At 41.1% G+C, this 21,536-nt stretch overlaps 2 protein-coding genes across 4 annotated transcripts in view; one reads left to right on the top strand and one right to left on the bottom strand.

The window, feature by feature from the left end:
- Window positions 1-14,326, bottom strand: part of SCP2 (sterol carrier protein 2) — a 21,529-nt gene extending 7,203 nt beyond the window's left edge. Inside the window, exons 1-12 of the mRNA XM_040610768.1 lie at window positions 14,218-14,326; window positions 11,824-11,878; window positions 11,213-11,284; window positions 9,197-9,328; window positions 8,214-8,278; window positions 7,014-7,140; window positions 6,083-6,146; window positions 5,734-5,820; window positions 5,003-5,153; window positions 3,955-4,102; window positions 1,876-1,983; window positions 129-282 (exon numbers count right to left, since the gene is read on the bottom strand). Coding sequence (XP_040466702.1) covers window positions 129-282; window positions 1,876-1,983; window positions 3,955-4,102; window positions 5,003-5,153; window positions 5,734-5,820; window positions 6,083-6,146; window positions 7,014-7,140; window positions 8,214-8,278; window positions 9,197-9,328; window positions 11,213-11,284; window positions 11,824-11,878; window positions 14,218-14,259 — 1,205 coding nt within the window. The 5' untranslated portion in view covers window positions 14,260-14,326. The remainder of the gene's footprint in view (window positions 1-128; window positions 283-1,875; window positions 1,984-3,954; window positions 4,103-5,002; window positions 5,154-5,733; window positions 5,821-6,082; window positions 6,147-7,013; window positions 7,141-8,213; window positions 8,279-9,196; window positions 9,329-11,212; window positions 11,285-11,823; window positions 11,879-14,217) is intronic.
- ECHDC2 (enoyl-CoA hydratase domain containing 2) lies at window positions 14,258-21,536 on the top strand. Of its 3 annotated transcripts, XM_040610772.1 has the most exons (10): window positions 14,440-14,569; window positions 16,000-16,067; window positions 16,674-16,761; window positions 17,268-17,354; window positions 18,528-18,620; window positions 19,255-19,311; window positions 19,705-19,892; window positions 20,343-20,393; window positions 20,654-20,701; window positions 21,329-21,536. In XM_040610772.1, the coding sequence occupies exons 1-10, from the start codon at window positions 14,452-14,454 to the stop codon at window positions 21,404-21,406; spliced, it is 876 nt and encodes a 291-aa protein (XP_040466706.1). In that variant the 5' UTR covers window positions 14,440-14,451; the 3' UTR covers window positions 21,407-21,536. The 3 variants fall into 3 exon arrangements, with proteins under 3 accessions (XP_040466703.1, XP_040466705.1, XP_040466706.1); XM_040610769.1 differs by lacking the exon at window positions 16,000-16,067 and having other exon boundaries at window positions 14,258-14,569; XM_040610771.1 differs by lacking the exons at window positions 16,000-16,067; window positions 21,329-21,536 and having other exon boundaries at window positions 14,258-14,569; window positions 20,575-20,662.

Raw genomic sequence — 21,536 nt, 5'->3', positions numbered from 1 at the left:
CAGGTACAGGCAGAGGGCAGACCCTCAGCTGCCTCACCACTGCTTCTCCCAGGGCCTTACGCAGCGGAACGGGACCCTCCCGCCTGGCTCAAGCGCTGCGGGCAGGCACAGCGCCGCGGGGCTCTCACCTGGCGGCTCCAGGGAAGCCCATGCCGTACAGGGTCACCACCACGGCCCCGCCGATGCCCAGGTTATGCTGCAGCGCGACCTTTGCCCCGGGGACCTGCCTCCTCCCGGCCAGGCCGCGCAGCTGCCAGCAGAGTTCGGCGCACTGCGCCAGGCCTGAGAAATCGAGCACAGAGCTTAGCTGGGTGAACGAAGCAAGGCACGTACCACAGGTGTATTCCATCAGCTTCCTGCCCTAACAAGATATTAAGCGAACACATGCAACAGGATTTGAGAAAAGTTAATTCTCGACAGCTCAGATCCTAGAAATATATTTTCTCAGGAGGCCCAGAATGAAGAAGAGTCCCTTTCTGTCCCAGCTGTGATTTTCAGGTGCCATTTCCCCTGGTCTCCCCCGTGCCATCTGTGGTCCACTTCCACCTCCACCGCACATGCACTTCTCCCCTCTGTCACGCACAGACCTCCATTCCTTCATCTCCCTTCCCCTAGACAACCCTGTAGGCCCTTGGGCAAGGCAGAAGAGGAACCTGCGTTTTATGCGCCAAATTTTACACCTTGCCAACCAAAACGTTACAAAGAGGACGAGTAAGATGTTCTGTAATTGAAGTCATAGATGAGAGTTACCAGATTTCACTTACATTCCTCTCAGCCTCAGGGAGAGAACGTGTACCGTAGTACAACCTGCCCTGGAACAGTTTGGAAATTTAAGACGACTTGTATGACCCCTGATTATCATATAGCTAGCCCTCAGACTGTTCTATAGGGAAATTAAGCCAATAGTCCGTAGACATTGTCATTTTCTGCATTTTAATGACTCTCCCCCCTATCCATAGCAACAGAGAGAGGCAGGAATTCCAGCAATTGCCTCTACATTTATCACTGTGTAACTGATGAAAATGTAAACACAAACCTAGGAATTTAACACTCTCATCCTGTTAGGTACTCACAGCCTCATTTACCTGGAATGTTTCTCTTCTGATACTTTCCCCCCCCCCCCCCCCGCAACTGCAACTTATCTAGCTGTTACAGCTGGTCAGATTAAGGTCTGTTGTTTTACAAGTTTCCTCTTTCTTAGTTTTCTGACAATTTCTCCTCTCCAAACAAGGAAGATGAATTATCTTCACAAATCCAAACACATTTTATCCAAGAGCCATCTCATTTGGAAACAAGTATAGCGGTTTAAAGAAAACAAAAACCAAAACAACAAAAAAAGGAAAACCTATGTTGCTGGGAAACGGTGACTAACTGAGCTTCTGTTGTAAACATCAGATAAATATTTTGACATCCAAGGCTTAACAGAAATAGCTTTTATTACAGCTAACAAGGAACAGTACGGGCTATTCAGATGCAGTAAAAATCTCCAAAATCTGAACTCTGAAGGATGACAACATATGAAAACAGTAATTCCAACTAGATTCAGCTGAAGTTGTACTATTGGGCACTTATTTAGAAAAAAGTTAAGCTGTTTTGCAGGTTGCTTTCTAAGAACAACAGCGGGAAAAAAGCACCGTAAAATTAAGTAAGTGCAAAAATGATTAAAATCACACTCCAAGCCTTTTGGTTTGAGCAGTCCTACAGTCAACCTGCCCTAATGCTTGCGTTAGAAGTGAGAATCAACTCCAGAGCTTCCTTCTAGTTTTATGAAGGCCTCATGTTTTGTGCAGACAAACAGAAGTGGGAGGTATCTGCCTGCTCAAGAGCTGTATCTCCTGTCTAACTGGCATGACAAAATGAAGTTGATTTGCATACCTGTAGCACCAAGTGGGTGTCCCTTTGAAATCAAGCCACCACTAGGATTAATAACCCATTTTCCTCCATAAGTATTGTCTCCTCTGTCAATCAGGTCACATGCTTTTCCTATAAAACAATATTTATAAAAGAAAAATGTTTAATTTTTAAGTGATTTTTCAATTCTGCTGTCATTACTGGAGATGCTGCATGTCAGTCAAAACCTAGGAAATACTACAGCACAGATTTTACAAAGAGCAGACTGAAATTAGCCCAGCTACATTAATGAGACTTGCTCCTATGACTGGAGAATGTATAATGTGGAAAAGAATTAGAAAGGGTAATGTTTGATGCAAAAGCTTTTTAAAATTTGCTGTTGAACTGTTTTGTTGACATACATTAATACAATCAATATAATGAAGCTTTCAATGTTTTATTAATGAAACTGCAGTGATAACTGTGTTTTTTGTAAAAGAGGGGTTAGTCATAATTTATGACCCCCAGGACGTGGAGGTCCTGGTGAACATCAAGTTGAACATGAACCCTTGCCACAAAGAAGGCTAATGGCACCCTGGGCTCCATGAAGACATTGAGATAGTAAATAAAAGTACTCATAAGATTAATACTTAGAATTGCTTAGCTTTCCAGACTATTAGTTCCCATGCCTTCAGCAGCCAGTTCTCCCTTTTAACCCATTCCTTATTCCTTTGTTCTTGTACCAGCTTCTTCAGCCTATGTTATTAATGCTGAAGCCTAAAAAATATCTGCCATGTTTCCTGTATTTCTAGCTTACTTCTGCCATTAAACAACAATACCAGGTTAGTCCACATCTAAATCCACAACATGGATTTCACCATTTCACTAATCGCTATGCCTAATTAGTCCACAGTTCCAAGGTAAGTTTGACATACTATTAAGGTCAGACTGACTGAAAGGCGGTGACAATTGCACTATTAAATTGCCATACACAAGGCTTATTAGTCAAAAAGGCAAGTACCGTCAGAATTTTTCAGTGTCTTTGATTAAAGGAATGAAGTTAAAACTTAATGTACCTATAGTTAAATAATGTCAAACGTACTATTTTTATTGCAGATACCATAAAAACACAGTAAAGACAACAGTAAAAAGCAAGCATTCATAACCAAATATTTGAAGACCTACAAACACAAAAAAATCTTCCCAAGTTTCTATGAAATGCTTGTCTCAGTGAGAAAGCTTAGCCTGGACACAATACACCATCTAGTGATAGAATGCAATATTTCCTCAAAATTAGTTAAAAATAAATTAGAGAAAGATTACATCAGGTTATTATTTATGCAAAGCAAAAATACATTTAGAGTTTAAATATATCAAATACTGAAGTAGTAGTTTGATGCATTATTTGCTTGATTTTAAACAAAAACCTCTGCAGTAGAAAGTTTTAGTGGTTTAACTTACATACAGAGAACTGAACCCCACAGCCATTTAACCTGTTGTAAATCCACTCACTTCAATGAAACTGAACTAATCTGGATAGATTGTGCACTGTTACACAGTTGATTTCAGAAGCACGTTCACAACTTGCCAACAACTCTATTATCAGAGGCAAAGATGTTTCAAGATCTTTAAAAAGTCACATCAAAGATAAGCAACTTGTTAATGTCCTCTATGAGAAATTCTTGTCCAATTTTTATCTTCTTAAAGAGTAATACAAAGATGGAGGGGAATCTTGGGTTAGCAAATATACAGCCCTGGAAGAGGGGCATAACACTGAGAATGATCATGAGAATCCTTAATTTCCTTGCTCTGCTTGCTTACAAGAGCCATCCCTGCACAAGCTAGCTGTCTGATTTCACATAGTTCTCCACCACTTTGTCTTGTATATTTTTTCAGAAATCACAGTAACACGCTCCTTTATTAAACTAATTCTAGAGTTTGCAGGCCTTCCTTATGCTACTACAGTGGTAACTTGCTTTTCCCTCTTATGAGGTTAGCCAATAAGACTTTCAAATATACATCTGTCCAGCAGTCAACTGAAAGTTCTAATTATATGAACAGATAAAAAGATATTTTTAATGCTTTCCATTTCAATAAACCAATAATCTTTATTGATGCTATTACCTTCTGGACAGAGTCCCAGAGCTTCGTAGGTAATGAACTCATTAACTGAGAAACAGTCATGAAGTTCAATCACATCAACATCTGCAGGTTTTAGGCCTGCTTTTTCAAAACATTTTTCTGCAGCTTTTTTAGTCATATCATAGCCAACCTGCAACAAGAAGTTGTATGTTAAAATATCATTAAAGAAACAAAGCTAGCAATTTCATTTCTACACTTAATGTTAAATGTGCTGTATAGTCCTGTATATATCCTGTAAGTGAAAGTAACCTATACGAGGTGGCATTCTAATTTATTTTAAGGCATCACATACCACAGAGTTTAGTATTCATACAGTATGAACTGTACAGAAACAAATAATACATTCTACGTCTCATTGCTGGCATGTGGATTCTTTTCTGAAGAATTTCCTCTATTTTCTCAACCTTGTTCACAAGTCAAACTGCTCCTTTCCATGACTCAGACCAAAAGCCTTGAAACAAATCCTAAAGCTGTCTTGCTACCTTTTTCTATCTGACTAGAACTGTACTTGAAACCCAAACAGAACATGACTGCAGTAGAAACTACTGGGTATTCAATTGGTTTGACTTACATCCAATTATTTTAGTCAATTTGCAGTGGGATCCAAATTTTGCAGTTCAGGTCTTTTCCTTCATTCTAGTTAAGCACCGTAATCATGACCACACCCAAGAGGTTATTTCAGCTTCAGTATTACACAGACATAAATAAAATTGCTTTAAGTTTCACTAATCTTATAAACAGGAAAATTAAAGAAGTGTTTTTTCTTGCTGTTCAAATTGCTTAAAAAGTAGCCTTTAAATAATTTGGTAAAACCTAGGTTATTAATAACCTGTTTATAAATTTCTTTCCATTATTCCACAACCATACACTTCATTTACTCCATCTGCCCAAATTAAATTACTTTTGCATGAACCACAAAGTATAACTTGTTTGCTTACTGACATGTCTACAGTATTATTAGGACTTGCAGGTACTAAAAAAAAAAAAAAAATCCTGAGGAGTATCAGGGAATGCAGAATTGTAAACCTACCATCTTTATACAACTGTTTTCTTCAAATGTGCTTGGATAATCAGTAGACATCACCTGGGCTAGAATTTCCACAGCTTTGGGCTGCAACTTGTACCTTTTCACAAACTCCTCACTAGCCAAAATTGCAGCTGCGGCACCATTTGATGTTGGACTGATTGAAAGAAAAATAATGTCATCATTCTGAACTAGTAATGTCAATCTTCCATAGAATTATCTTTTAATACAAACCAGAAACCCAAAAGGACAAACAAAAGCCACTTTATTTGGCTGATGCCACTGAAACTGTAAATTCCAGAGTTTGCTGGACACTTTCAATAATATTTGTAACAGACACTTGAAAAGCATGATACAAAAATAGAAACGTATCATTAAGGTTTTTCAGTCTGGGGGGTGGGATGGGGTAAGCTTCTACTTAACAACAAGCCCTTCAGAAGTGTCTAAGAAAGGCTGAAGAGAAGAGTTAACACTTAACAGCAACGGATGCACACTGGTAGAAGATGCAGAGTGACATGACAGCCCCACAGTACAAAACATATTTCAGCTTGCTGTATTATACAGTGAACAAATATCTAGATAGCATTTGGTCAAGAAAGAGATTTCACGTTTCTTTTCTTTATAAGAACTTTTACTTAAGTTAATCTGTCAATTTTAATTTAGATGCAAACAGACTTATTTAAATAGATGTCCTACCACATTTGTCTTAACATCAAAATGCTAAGTCCTCTCCTTACCAACACTGTAAGATAGTCAAGTAATCGAAAATTTTGCGAGAATGCAGAACTTCATCTAACGTGTACTCCTGCTGGAACTGGGAATACCTAAGAAAACATATAGATGTCATCTTAGTTTTAGCACAGCCCTTAGCAACAGACATACTAATATCACACTATTAGGCAGCTATAAGAGCTGTTTTTACAAAGTATAAGGCACTGGATATAAAATTTATGCTGGGTGTAATTCTCATTCCATAATAAAGAAAGTACTCTGCAAAGTATTTCTAAAACTATTACTCAGTTTTGCATGATTTTTTTTTTTAAACAGCAATATATGTTCAATATAGAGGTAGAGTACATTACTCACGGGTTTTTAGTTGAATGGCTATGATTCTTCCATGCAATTTTTGCAAAGTACTCTGGATTTGTCCCTGGAAGGGGAAAGCAAGTACTTTGTTTACTAAAGAGTGCTAACACAGCATTTTAAATATTGTGTCATAAGAATTTGACCTTTACAAGAGATGTGTTATCAAGGCTTTCCTTAGAACTGAACTTGGGTCCAGATGTTAGATAAAGACTACTAAACATGGTCGAGTTTTAGCTAACAGAACATCCTACTTGGATACTTAACACTTACTATGATAAAAATACTGAAAATAAGTGCATTTTATTTAAAGTATTATTATATTACTGAGACTTGAATGTTCATTTTCCTATCAGTGCAAAACAGCTGCAGTGACATATTGGAGTCCAAGTCTAAAATTTTTCCATACAGTAGTCTAAAACTAAGTGCAAATAAAAGATGCTGAACAGGCCAGCCTGCTACCTTGGAGCCAATTCCCTTGTCTGGTGAGGGGGTATGACTCAGCAGTGGCAGCAGCCTAGCACTATATATTAAATAAAATACCTGAAAGCTTTTGTCAAACAATGCAGTCCCAAGCCTATCTACCCGTTCTAAGACACAAGAAAAAAATGCAGAAGTTGTGCAACCTTTTTGCCCAGACCTTACAGAACCACAAACCATACCATTAGCTTGAATACCGGACACCGTATCACAGCCTTAATTTTGTCTTCTGGTGGTTTTGTTTGCCTACACATCACCAATTTTTCTGTAGATAACTCCATGCAAATGTATTCCCATTTGTATTAGCTGTGGATGTTGCAGTTGTAGTACTTAAGTTAAAAAGAAAGGCCAAAGAATGCTATCATTTTTTTTAAATGGAATATTAATATATGTATTTTTTAAAAAAAATCACTTCAGTAAAAGAGGACAAAGAAAAAAATTGATTTTAACATACCATATTTCTCCATATGTTCTTTCCCAGCACTTGCAAACATCTGAGGTGCTACTGGAGCGGTTGCTAAGCCGTATTTATTTATCATAATTTCCAAATGTTTGTCAATTGGACTAGTTCTGTCTGAAAACTAAAAAGAAGGGAAATAGTTATAAAGCAAGTCATAATTTCCTTTTCTTTACAAGATCGCCACAAAAGAGTGCCATGGATTTCAAGCAAAATAAATGGTGGGTTTTGACTGGTATTTTAACAATTCCACTGGGCAGCATGTTGCACTGCAGTGACATGTTTTGAAGCATTCACGATTTCTCAACTATAAGAAAGAGTAAATAAGCAGAAAATGCTTATTTACATTGTGCAGTGACAAACATTATGATCACTGCACTGATTCATGGCAAGGCCCACTCCAGTGCAATTTCTATCATAGTCACTATTTTCAGCAGAGGACTTCAGGTATTTTTCACCTCAGCTTAAAATCCTATAGTGAATATAGTTCCAAGTTATAAGATCAATACTGTATTAGTATTTTCAATGAAGCTTAGATGAAATATCATAAAGCATGATAAAGATAACTCTTACTCATTTCAATCAGTTGTTAAATTTAACATTTCTCACCCAAACCTCTGCATATATTATCAAATTTGGTAGTTCTGTAGTTAAACAACATATGGGCTCTAATATTGCTTGCCATAAGGCAAAATACAAACAAAAACCCCCACACTTCTTCAGTGAAAACAAAGAAGAGACAAGAAAGAAAGATTTACAGAAGCACTTAGTTTTTCGAGAAAGTGTGTTAACTGGTCAACTGAGTAAGCATCACATCAAAAGCCAGAAGACACAGATTCTTTCTTTAAATTTGCTGCATCACTTGGAGAAAGACGCTTCCATTGCTCAGTGCTTCAGTATTCTATCTGGTATTTTCATCATTCTCTATTAACCCTGCCTTTAACGTATTCTTGGCAAAATACTAAAAGCATGATGTACTAAAAATTAATTCTAAAACATTCCATACAAAATTTTTATATCATAACTGCTATCAGAATCACAGAACTCATTAAAAGTTTCCATGGATCAAAAGAATATTTTATTTTCTAATCATCTACAGCCACATCTTAAAGCAACTGGTATTTATGAGAATATGTCTTAAAGAATGAGGTGTATCTACAAATACAATGAAATGTATAAAGTGTTTCAGACACTTACACCTGAAGCAAGGGATCCTTTTGCCATCCTCTCAAAGCCAAGTGCCAGAACACAATCTGCCAAACCTTAAAATAAAATTTATGGCTATTTAAAACACAATGCGATTATAAAGGACATTATGTACTAACAACTCTTCAGTTACAAGAATTATACATAAACACCTACCAGCTGCTCCTCCTCCTTTCTTCATTTTTGAAAGACAGTCAAATTGGAGTGGGAACGGTATTGATACATACATATTGATACTGAAGAATGAGAGGTCACTACAGGGTTTGGGGTTGTTTTTAAACTGTTTGACATCAGTCATCTTAAGATGACCAAGCACTTACATCTCTGCTACAATACTAGAATAATCCTACAGAATATTACTATAGTTTTCATTACAGAAACATCAGCATTAAAGTGCAAAATGTCCGCAAAGGAACTGCAGAAACAGAAGGAAACAGTCATCTGTCAGTTTCAAGCAGTCTGTCACAAGGCATTGCTCTCTTTCCCTCCCTTCCAAAAATGTGTCAGTCAAACATTAGTGTTAAAGTTAAAAATAAATAAATAAATAATCTTCCTCACAGATTCTTCTCTCCTTTTCATCCTGTAGCCTAGTGTGTTGCAGTACTATACTGCAACTTGTTCTGTATTACTTCAAACAACTTTTCCAGAATAAACTTAACTGGCTTACTACTTACTAGGTTCATACAGCTTATGACATAGGAAAGGACGCTTATATCCATATGCACCAGCTTACTGCACCACAGACGTAGTCTCTTAGGTGCATATATAATGCTCCAGTTCACACTGATAGTCTTAAAGTGCTTTGTCTTATATTTGTACATACAACTGACCAACCTTTTCAGCTGAGTGTGGCAGAAAACACAACTTTGCCTATGAGGATCGGACATTCACAGCTCAGTACTCATGCATTCCAGTTCTGCTCTTCATTCAAGCAGTATTTATAGAAACAGCAGCCCCAGAGCAAAACAACTCACCTCCTTCTACTAGTTGTCTGGCCATGAACAAAGCAGTCGATCCAGTAGCACAGTTGTTGTTAACATTAATGATAGGAATGCCAGTTAAACCCAAACCATGATAGATAGCCCGTTGTCCACAGGTTGAGTCACCTTTATACACAGACACAGTATTAAAATAAGGTATATACTCAAACTTCACTAGTAAAAAGAAATTCCACCATGTATGCACAAAGCTACCACTTAAACTATAAACTTGAACTTTTGCACTGTCATCTTGTCTCTCAAGTATCCACAGTACAAGAACCTTCGAAACAAGATGAAAATCATCAGATTTTAAAAACGTGTTTGTCCTGCTTCTGTGATAACAGGCCATGAATCAATGGAAGGTAACTGTACTGGACAGAAACGCCTTAAGACGTGTGGCTTGGAAGCTGCGACAGGTATCACAGCTGACTGACCCTACTTCAGCTGCCATGATACAGTCATTAATAGAGAAACAGGAAGAAAATACATGGAAAAATCTTTGGAATGGAAACAGATTTCCCTATATCAAAATCTGATTTTGACTGCTTTGAGAAATACCTTGGGCATCTGTGAACTGTAGTGACAGGAAAAGGTTCAAAGGTTCACTCATTTAACACCATCTCCTCTCACTACAACAAGCAGTGACTGCAAATTAAAGGCTTCTGTTGAGGGTGTCTATTAGAAAATGTGTTTGAGAGTTGTGCTGGTTTTGCCTGGGATATAGTTAATTTTCTTCACAGTAGCTAGTGTGGGGCTACATTTTGGATTTGCACTGGAAACAGTGTTGATAATACAGAGATGTTTTTGATATTGCTGAGCAGGGCTTACACAGAACCAAGGCCTTTTCTGCCTCTCACAGCACTCCAGCGAGGAGGCTGGGGGTGCACAAGAAGCTGGGAGGGGGGACAGCCAGGACAGCTGACCCCAACTGACCAAAGGGATATTCCATACCACATGATATCACACTCAGCATATAAAGCTGGGGGAAGAAGAAGGAAGGAGGGGACATTCAGAGTGATGGCATTTGTCTTCCCAAGTAACCGTTAAGCATGATGGAGCCCTGGTTTCCTGGGGATGGCTGAACACCTGCCTGCCAAGGGGAAGTGGTGAATGAATTCCTTGTTTTGCTTTGCTTGCGTGTGCAGCACTTGCTTTACAGTCTTTACCTCAGCCCATGAGTTTTCTTATTTTTACCCTTCCAATTCTCTCCCGCTGTGGAGGAGTGAGTAAGCAGCTGTGTGGGACTTAGCTACCAGCTAAGGTTAAACCATGACAAGGGTCCTGCTGCTAATGAAGGCAGGGCAGCACTGTGCTGGTATGTAAACAATTTAGTTTTGTATATATCAGCTGTGAGGCATTATTCTGGAGACATACTAATGCATGTACTCTCATTAACCTTATGCAGTACATTAAATCATGGTTATGTTTCTGTGTATGTCCATAGGATTAAAATACTTAACGAGCATCTCACAGCATAGGTCTGATCTATCACTTAAGAGCTGAATCCATTCAGGTATCTCTCATGTGCTTTTGGACCGAAAAATGCAAGGACACAGTACATGTTTGATCCCCAAAATACCCCTAGCAAGTGTCTTCAACTCAAGAGCAATGGATAAACAAGCTAATCCATTCCAGTGTACTACACAGAGCATCACACAAAGAATAACAGAATTTTCAAGTCTGTTGCCATAAACATTAAAATATGGAAGTTTTGCGCTACTTGAATAAATATACCACCTGACCTGGCTGAGCTACTTGTATGAAACACATTTGGAAGACACAACTTTATGGAAGTCTTTCCATACCCACAACTAGAGCCATAAACTCCACAAATAAACAGACATAGATCTGTGATCACTAAAAATAATAATTTTTAGAAGTTTGAGACAGTTCTACAAATTGACATGATGAATTATTATAACCTGAAATTGATGGGATCCCCCATACTTTATCCGCACAGATGTCGCAAATGTCACAGATGTCACATCCCAGTCAAATGACACTACTTACCGTAAACATAACCAACACATGCCTGTTGCACTGCTGAATACGGAATCCCAGCATCAGTTAAAGCCGCCTGGCCTAAAAAGAGTTGAAAAGTTGAAAAAAAAAAAAGGTTAAATATTGAAGGGAGGCAGGGCAGAAGCAACTCTCACAACCATAACAAGCAAACCTAGAGTAGTATGTATGAATCATGCATTCACATACAAGAAAAGAGCTGTAAAAATGACTTATTACATAATGTGACTGGTTAACATAGCCTTGCATTTTCATTCTCATAAGGACAATTTTGCAGTATTTTGAGTTCTGAACAAGCTCCTTTATCAGAAAATTTCATGCAATAAATTCTGTGTTCATGCATAAAGGTTATTTGTCCCGATGAAATTATGTTTGAATAATACAGGTTAAGCATGAAATCATTTAAGTGTCCAATCCAATTTTAAGCTATCCTTCTGACTTCAGTACTGGAAGGCAGAGAGCTGAACAGGTCAGTTGTGGATTTTGTAAGTGTTCTTTTTCAGTGAGCAGTTGCTGTTCCTTCATATGTGTAATAAAAAGATTAACTGTGAGACTTAAAGTAAGTGTCAGCAATCACACTAAATGCTTTATTACTAAATTACCTGCCTCCTTAGCCATATCAGGGTAATCAGCACTCTCCTCATTAGGTTTTGTGAACTGACAAGAGAAAAAAAAAGGGAAAAAAACCACACAAGAACAAAACACAGTGAGGTTTAATACATCTTTTGCTTAAACTGGTACAGGTATAATCTTAATATTTACTTTAGAAATAGGTTTCTGAACAATCAGTTTTAAATAATGCAAACAATGTAGTTTAATTTAATTGACCTGAAAGTGCTTGCACAAAATCTGCACAGTTCCTAAGTGCTACTGTCAGACCCTGTGACGGCTGAAAACATAAAATAGTGCAGTTTTATGGAAGCTGAGGACCAGTTTTGCTCAGTCTTAAAGAAGATCCGTGACTTGTATGGAGATGTCCAAAGCCTCTGGGTGGGACAAGAGAGTAACAGTTGTGTTCGCTGTTTCATTATAATACATGACATAATCTTCACTAAGGCTTTGATAAATACCTCTGCTTCAACTTTATTTTGTTATACTCCTATTTTTTAACAATAAAATGCTTGTTCTTTGTATGGAACTTGCTTCTACTCCCTTTCCCAAGCCATATTTCGCTTTGTTACAAATTATACCAAACCCTACCCCTCACCATTGGGGTACAGGTGACATATGTTTTCTTCGTAGTACAACTCATGAGTGTCCACCAACAAATACATGTGCTTTGCATTTTTACACCATACTAGCTTCTTAAAGTTCCAGAAAATATTTGACGTTCACTGTTAGTATATAAAAGATAATTTGCTACCTCTGTATGCTTACCTCCCCAACTCCAGTCTTTTGCAACACTTAGCTGTACTTTCTGTAGTGCCTCCTTTCCTTAATTTAGACAAAGAACCTTCAAACTGAAGGTCATAAGAAAAATCAGTCAATGAATTGATCATTGTAAAAGTCTGTAAGATTGCCTGATGTTACCTGGGCTAACAAAGCGGGGAAGAGAGTATGGACAATTTCTCAAATCACACAAAACTGATAACTAAGATGATCCACCTCCGAAAATGAAAGACAAGGAAACACAGATTGTTGTTTTAAGAAGATATACCAATTTTTAGCAGATATTATATAATTAAGATTAAAAAAGAGAAAGGATGCAATCCTAAAAGACTTCATAACAAAATGCTTAAGATGTAATACAGTGTCTGAAAAGTTTTAGTTGTCTCTCCCACACTACTGTTCCTTCCTTGAGCACACCACAGGTGAGGTCCAGTAACTTCCAAAACTACATTCTGCAATCCAGTTCAATGAATACACTGAACAGAATGAAGTCTTTTACCTTTTATTTCCTTCCCTATCACATCACATGCTGAAGAAATATTCATGCTGCCATAAAAAAAAAAAAAGTTATTTAAAAGTGTGGGGGGGTTCTCATTGGCAAATACCAATCTTAAGTTTCATCCACCGAGATGAAGAAGGTTCCTTTAGCTTTTGCTCCTCTTTGAGAATCACAGAATCATTTAGGTTGGAAACGACCTTTCAGATCAAGTCCGACCAGGACTGCCAAGCCCACCACTAACCCATGTCCCTAAGCGCCATGTCTACACATCAGTTAAATCCCTCCAGGGATGGTGACTCCCCCGGTTCCCCAGGCAGCCTGCTGCAATGCTTGACAGCTCTTTCGGTGAAGAAATGTTTCCTAACACGCAACGTAAACCTCCCCAGCACAACCTGAGGCTGTTTCGCCTTGTCTTATTGCTTGTGACTCGGGAGAGGAGGCCGACACACACCTCGCTCCAGCCTCCTTCCCGGGAGCTGCAAAGCCGTGCCGTGTGAGCCCGCTGGGGGCAACCCGGTGGCCGGGCACAGGCACCCCCGGAGAGTCCGCGGTGCCCCCGGAGCCCAGCGGCACCCGGCCGCTCACCGCCAGGGGTCAAGCCCTTGACCAGAGGTTGCAGTGACACGGGGACACACTCTGGCCACGGCAAACCCGTCATATCGACCGGGCTTCAAAACATTAACTCGGCCGCCGCGTCCGTCCCCGCCGCCGCACCGACCAGAGGTGAATTTTGCGTGGCGCCGCGGCCGCCCAGGCCGGGCCCGTGGGCCCCGGCTGCCACCTCAGGCCGCTCCGCGGGCCCCGGCTGCCACCTCAGGCCGCTCCGCTCCGCTCCGCAAACGCGCTCCACGGGCAGCGACCGCCCCTCGCCAGGGGCCTCACCGCACCTGAGGGGGCCGCGCACGGCTCCCGCGCCACCGCCCCCCCGCGCCCCCTCAGCCGTCGCCGCCTCAGGAGACAAGACCCGCCCGGGCCGCCCCCGTCCCACCACACACGCACACGCCGAGTTTCGCTCTGCCCCCCTGCACGGCCCGAACGCGCAGGCGGCGCCGGGGAGGGTTCAGGCCGGCAGCGCGGAGCTGGGCCGGCGCCACGGCCCGGCCCGTACCTTGGTCATACCGACGCCCACCACGAACACCCGGCGCTGCATGATGGCGACGGACAGCAGGTGCCCGCACGCCCCCTCCCGCGCTTCCCGCCGGCCGAGACCCCGCCGAGACCCCTCCCGGACAGCGGCAGCGGAGCAGAGGGGCGGGGCCAACGCCCAGTGGGCGGGGCCAGCGCGCCTTCCCCTCGCTCCGCCCCCTCTCCTCCCATCGCCCCCCGTGAGGCGAGGGGCGCCATGCTGCGGCTGGGGCGGGCGGGCCGACTGCTGCTGCGCGGGGGTGGCGGAGCCCCCAGGGCCGCCCCGTGGCGGGGCGCGGAGGTGCTGGTGGGCGCGGCCGGCGGGGAGCGCAGCGGTGAGTGCGGCGGGGCCGCAGCGGGCCGGTGTTAGGCCGCGGCGCTCGCCTGAGGGGCTGTTTTTGTGGTGCGGAGGTGCTAAGCCGCTCAGTTCTGGTAATTCCCGTTAAAACGCATCAGCTGCCGACCTGGGGGGGGGGGGGTGTCGTACATATCCTCGGGCCAGAGGGGCTGCGGGCCCCACCTGAGGTGCGGCCCGGCCTGCCAGGCACCTCAGGTGGGGCCCGCAGCCCCTCGGGCCCGCCCTGCGTGCCCCTCGTAGCGACCAGGGACAGGTTGCCTCCTGTATTTTCCCTTCAAATTATGCCCTGATACTTTTTTCTAGAACCCAGCTGCCAAATAAGTAGCTGAGTGCAAGGGGTTTTTAAGTTATATGCAAGAGGCCTGAGTAGAAGCAGCCCCGGGTTGCCCCAGGGAATGTCTGTGCCTCTACATGCATGAGAGGCACTAAGCCAGGTGAGTTTTGGTTCAGATTGCCAACGGAATTACTTTCTGGTAAGGGTAAGTATCGCAGTTCCTGGTAGTTTGGCTAGTTACATGACTGTAGTGACCAGAATTGTGAATTTCCATTGTTTTTGTTGGCACCCACTGTTACCTGTGTCTCTGTCCCCGTGTGACACACCTCTTGGTTCAGGCAGAGGGACAGACACCTTCTGGCAGGGCAGAAGGACCAGGAATGACAGATGCAAGGTACATCTATGCACCTGCAGCAACAGCATCTTTCAGGGTTAAGGCCTGGGAAGTGAGCAGAAGTCCAGCCAAGGAAACAGGAGAGGTGGTTTTTTCCCTCCAAAGCATATAGAAACCATTGGGCAAACATTTGCAAGACACAAGTGCAAGGGAGGAGTAGGTTGATGATGTGGTCTTATTTTTCCACTTGGGCTTAGGAAATTCGATTGAAGTCCTTTCCACTGATAAGCTTATTATCTTTAAATTAAATGGTGCTGTAATTTCAAAACTGTTCTGTAACGCAAACCGAGAGTGACCAGTCTGCAATATTCTCATGCAAACAGCAATACCAAGAGGATGGTTTTCTTCAAGGAATGTACTTGAACACAGTGCAACTGTACAATAAAAACTGAAATAAATAACATTTGGAACAGAAACCTAAGATGGATCATTTGGGTTCGGGGGTTTTTTTCCATTCCTGCAGTGATTCTGGGACATATATTCTTGGATGTGATGTTCATTTTAAAAAGTCTGTTTATATTCCTCACAGTGCTACTGAATTTTACAGTTGTCCTGCATAACTGGGTTTTATAGACATGGTCTACCACCTCCACTTCTAAAATAACTGATTGTTTTAGAGTATACTTTATATGCATTTTCAGGAAAGAGAAGATGCAGCATATGCAGATATTGTTCCCAGTTGAATTACCGTGTCAGAGAATTAAATGAAGTATAACTGAAATTGTCTCCTATTACTAAGGTATTGCTGAAATCCTAATGAACCGACCCCACGCGAGAAATTCATTGGGAAAAGTATTTGTAAATGAAGTGAGTATGGGCCTGGCCTATAAACATCTTTGGAATCATGATCAATAACTAAATGCAATTAAAATAGTTGTGGGAAATCTGAAACAAAAACTTAATCTCTTGCTGAAGGTCAGTGGGAGACTGGGGCAAGGCAGGTTAGCCTGAAGAAAAAGAGACTGTTGTGTGTGTATACTGCAGAAACTTCAGATGCGGACTGGATAGAGATATTGGAGTTATTTTAAGTTCCTAACTCAGACGCAAGTCCTTACTTGTGTAGTTACAACAAAAACACACTCATTGTCAGACCTTAGCAGATGATCTGTTTGAAGTTAATATATTGCAGAGAAAGTCTGGCTCATGCCTGGACAGGAAGGGGAGTTTAAGGTTACCGCAAAGGTTCATCTCTCAGTGGAAGAAAAAAAGAGACGAGGAAACGTGTTGTTCTGAGGCTGTCATGGAAGGATCCTGCTGGCTCCACATATGTGATTTCCAGGAAATTCCTGACACTTGCAGGGGAAAAAAAAAAAAGATACTTTTATCATAGAGTAGGAGCTTGCTATAACTTAATTCTATACATGCCATATTCTTAAAGTTTTATTTCTCTTGTTTGTACTCCCTCCTTCATAGCTGTTCAGTGCTCTGGAACAGCTCCGCTTTGATGAGAAGGTTCGTGTGGTGGTGTTCAAGAGCGAGGTGAAAGGTGTATTTTGTGCTGGTAAGTAACAAAGGCTCTGCAAATTAATCGTTAAAAACCCGATGGCTCTTAGGGTTGTGTGCTGATCAGATTGTGCAGAAAAGCAGCTGGAAATGCACACTAAAAGGAAAACGGGCTGGCTTTTGTGTAGCTAATAACAAACACATTGTTCTCTTTCACCTGTCTGCCTTTCAGCTTCAGTGATGAAGACGTGTGTGATGGAGTGAGCCACACAGGCTGCGTGGTGCTACTGTTTGGTTTCTTTTAATAACCATCTTCAAGCACAGGTGCCTCTCGTATTGGAGTCCTTGATTTCCAGATTTATGGGTTATCATCCTTACAATAATTGGTGCTCCTTTCTGAAATTTGTTGAAAGGGAACAGAGGAGCACCCTAACCACTGCTCCAGCCCGGATATCCACACCAGCTTCCACTGACCTTACCTAACCTGAACACTGTACTTGAAGACTTCTGAAATAGTCTGCCCTCGGACAGGGACAGAAGGGAACCTTTTTCTCCTCTATTTAGGTGCAGACTTGAAGGAACGTGCAAAGATGGATGATGAGGAAGTTGGATACTTTGTTAAAAGGCTGAGAAATCTCATGGATGAAATAGGTAAATGATTATTTCCATTGGGAAACTTGTCCTAGTCTGCCTGTACTGAGACAATTAGAAATGCTGCAGGAAGGGAAGGATGCTGGCCCCAGCAGGTTATCCATTTTGGAGTAGCTTCCCAAGTGGCTCCAGCTTATGCCTGAAACAGCGATCTGATTAGAATTAAATACCAACTGCCCTGCTGCCCCTCCAAGGACAAGATGCATTTCAGTACTGCCTTTAGCCATGACAAAGAGCAGCGCACACACATGCGTATAAGCAGCACCTACTATAACAAAGCATTCTATATACAGGTCTGTGTAATCCTTGGGAGACGGTGCTGGACAAAATGAGCTGTGTTGGTTGTCCCACTTTCAATACATGCTGAGAAGCACTCTCGATACGGCAATGACCTATGAAGGTGGATTTGGATCTGTGAATGGATTTGCTGAAAGTCAGGGATTTTGTACCTACAACTCCTCCCCCCCCTTTTTTTTGTGTGAAAAATAATTTCTGCAATTCTTTTTTCTCCTTCCCTATTTATGAATTATTCTGCTCTCACTGGAGAGGAATAGCAAAGTGAAATCTGACTAAAATACCAATCGGAATTGCAGTAATTAAAACCCAAACAACAGTGTAGAAAGAATGACCCTGTCCCGCAAACCACAGAGGCAGTTGGGGGCAGGGGGTAGTTACAGCACAGAACTAGGTCACCTCTGAAGTCTGCTTCCAGCTCCCAGAGTATTTAAAAATGTATCTTGTCAAGCTACTGATCGATCTCCAGGTACCTCAGGTTCCTCAGCTGTGAGGTGGCAACAGTGTTTGCCAGGTTCAAGAGCCTTGGCCAACAAAAGCACCAGAAGAGCCAGGCATTGTAAACAGTGGTTAGGGATGGTGTCTTTGTTTCAACTGCACCATCTGGATATTTAAATCATAAATTTCCAAGGAGACAATTAATCCTCTTCTTTGTTGCAGTAGCTTGCATTTGCATGCTGCTTTGCATCTAAGGAGAAGTGCAGAAAGGTAGTTTCTACTGTTTAGACACAGAAAGTTTGTGGCAGAACAAAATTAACTCTTGAGCAATTTTGAATTTGAGAACTACTAAAAGCTTTAGAATTTAAGCATTTACATTCCAGAAGTAAGTGGAACAGAACTTCTGGAACAAAACTGTGTAATACCTGTTGTCTTCTTTAGCTGCCCTGCCTGTACCCACAATTGCCGCAATAGATGGCTATGCTTTGGGTGGTGGACTAGAACTGGCGCTGGCTTGTGACCTTCGAGTAGCAGGTTTGTGTGTTGCTTAATACAGGGATCTTCTTGTAATCGGTGACTGTATTTTAAAGAGAACTTAGATGCAGGATAGCTGACTGTTAATGGAATCCAGTAGGCTAAGAGAGGTACTTGCAGAGTTCAGGAAATGCATAGGCATTTGTCCAGAAATTGTGATGTTTAGTTATTATTGGGAAAGCAGTTTCCTTGCTTAAAAGATAAAGCTTATTTTTAGACAAGATTAGGATTCCTTCAGAAAACTGTTCATTGGTAGAATTAGTTATTATCATGTAATACTAGATCAGCACTCTAGCTAGGTCTAACCTCCCCTACTTAAATCAGTTTGGACTGGAAGACTTCCTTCTTCTGTCTCCATTTTCCCACCCATTACATTCCATCTAGTATGGACCCAAGGTTCATTTTTCTAGGTAAGATTGCTACATTGGGGTAAGCAGCCATACTACACGTCCCTCATCAGACTTGAGGTGGACATTGGTTAAGCAGTGTAGTATTCAGACTTTCTAGCTACCTGGAGAAATGGAGTTCCTGTTCAGTACTGACTCTTTGTAGTTTTATTCATCAGTTCAGTATGGAAAATTTGTGGTTACATGGATCAAAAAGTAACTAAATCCTCTATTTATTTTTTCAATAGCTTCATCAGCTAAAATGGGCCTTATTGAGGCTACAAGAGGGCTTCTTCCTGGAGCAGGTAACCCTCATTAAATCTTCAGTCTCTTTACTTTCTCAGCTGTATAGTAAATATTTTGCCACTAGAGCACCTAAAGTGTTTTGAATGTAAATTAAAGTAGCATCTTACAGTGACCCAAGATTATCTATGAATCAAGAGTTCTGTTCTAAGCCCTGTCTCAGACTTGCTATGGATTTAGGGAAGTCCCTTTACCCCTTTTCCTGTTTATCAAAATAGGCAGAAGGATGCTGAAGCCTTTCAGATGCCTTGCAGAATGTTTACATGTTCATAGTTATTAAAGAAACATATGATCTGTATTTTTCAAACCTCCTTGTTATACAAGGAGACAAAATAGTGTTGTGTTTGGGGGCATTTCTCAGAAATGGGTAACAGTGGTTTTGCTGTTGTCATAAGGTGGAACCCAGCGCCTGCCCAGATGTGTTGGAATAGGTCTTGCGAAGGAACTAATTTTCACTGGTAGGCAGATTGACGGAGAGCAAGCCGCCTCAGTGGGATTAGTAAACCACGCAGTGCCACAAAACAGTGAGGGAGACGCGGCTTACCAGAGAGCATTAACTTTGGCTGAAGAAATCCTTCCTCAGGTAAGTATATTATTCATGTGGTCAATGTACAGATGGCATTTCTGCTTCCCTTAAGAGAGAGCAAACAAACAATTGAAAATTCCTTTCTATTAAATACTGAAGCCTTGGTTTCCTGATGGGTAAGACCCTTAACTCCATCCACTCTTGTGAGTGCACTTTCTGTAGGAACAAGTGTTAACATCCAGCTGCTTAACTCACCGGACGGCTTTACCTCCCAGTTGTGGTAACACAGACCTGCAGGACACACTGGAGCCATGCACCGTGTGCATCTATTAACTCTCAAGAATGCCAAATTGGGTTTTGGTGGTTTTTTTTAAATACTTACTAACTTCCTGCAAATTTCTATAGACTAAAAGGTCATTTGAAGCTAGGATAATGATATAACAACACTTACTATGATGTGGCTTTAATTTTTTTACATGTTTGTTGTGGCTTTTTTTTTTAATAAAGGCTCCATTTGCTGTGAAAATGGGAAAACTGGCAATAAACAGAGGAATGGAGGTAATATTTTTTTTTTAAATACTGAGGTAAATGAAGCAGGCGGGCAGCTCGTAGATTACTACAGTAAAAATGTTTAGAGCAGATGAGCTATAGTCCTTGTTTAGATCAGGCATTTAAAACCATTGTAGGAGTATTAAAGACTTTAAAACAAAACTAATATGGCAGGAATTTTTTTCTACAGATGCTTACACTGTAGTTCTAATAGAGGAGTGAAGGCCACTCACTACAAGTGAAGTTTATTGATTCCCTCTCATCCCCAGGTTGACATTGCATCAGGGATGGCTATTGAGGGGATGTGTTATGCCCAGGTAGGTAAAGGAACAACTGTACACTTTCTAAAGCTAGGTCCGGGTATTCCGTGTCCTTGTGTATTTTCCTCTCTAAGGGAACACTAACAGCTAAATCTAAAGCTTTGATAACATACTTGAGTGCAGTTCCAGGTATCTAGTTCAGAATAATAATTGCTGTTATGCACTACTGCCTCTCTCTGCCTGAGACCAAAGTCTGTCCTTAAATACCCTTCTCTCTAAAGTAATTGGGTGTTCTTAGTTTCAACAATATAATTAAAGGATGAGCATTATGAATGGTTTTATTTTAACAAATTCAAAAATTGATTCTTGCTGTGGTCATTCTTTATGACAAGTTTTGAGAGCATGTGTCTTTCTCAGCTAACAGAATAATGTAACTACCATCTTAAAATACACATGGAAAACTGTTTCCCTGTATAGTTCTCTGGGCTATGTCTTAGATGCTTTGCTTGTGATTTGCACTACAACCCCGTCTCTTTATTTTCCTAATTGCAGAACGTTGGACTTCATGTATCATTGAAAGAAAAGCAATCTTAGCCTTAGACTACTACTGCCAAATTAATCAGTACTTAAAAACATATCAGACTTGTCAATGAAAAATATACCTTTTTTTTTTTTTTGATGTAGAATATTCCCACAAGAGACCGTCAGGAAGGGATGGCTGCTTTCAGGGAGAAACGACCACCTCGGTTTATTGGCAAATAATGCTTCCTCAATTCCCTTTGATTTCTTGAGATTATTTTTATGACTCCTTGCCTTTGCCTGCATTTCTGAATACTCCACTGGATCAGTCTGCTGTAAGAATTTCCAAATAAAGATATAACTTTGTACAGCT

Source organism: Falco naumanni, chromosome 11 (assembly GCF_017639655.2).
Source record: "Falco naumanni isolate bFalNau1 chromosome 11, bFalNau1.pat, whole genome shotgun sequence".
In the NCBI taxonomy this organism is placed as follows: domain Eukaryota; kingdom Metazoa; phylum Chordata; class Aves; order Falconiformes; family Falconidae; genus Falco; species Falco naumanni.
Note: the sequence above shows the minus strand (reverse complement) of the source record. Positions and strands in the feature narration are given on the sequence as shown.

Coding starts and splice junctions, on each gene's coding strand:
- ECHDC2 (XM_040610769.1), top strand. CDS start 14,258: ATGATGGCGACGGACAGCAGGTGCCCGCACGCCCCCTCCCGCGCTTCC. Junction 14,570..16,673: donor GGCCGGCGGGGAGCGCAGCG/GTGAGTGCGGCG, acceptor CCTCCTTCATAG/CTGTTCAGTGCTCTGGAACA. Junction 17,355..18,527: donor AAATCTCATGGATGAAATAG/GTAAATGATTAT, acceptor TGTCTTCTTTAG/CTGCCCTGCCTGTACCCACA.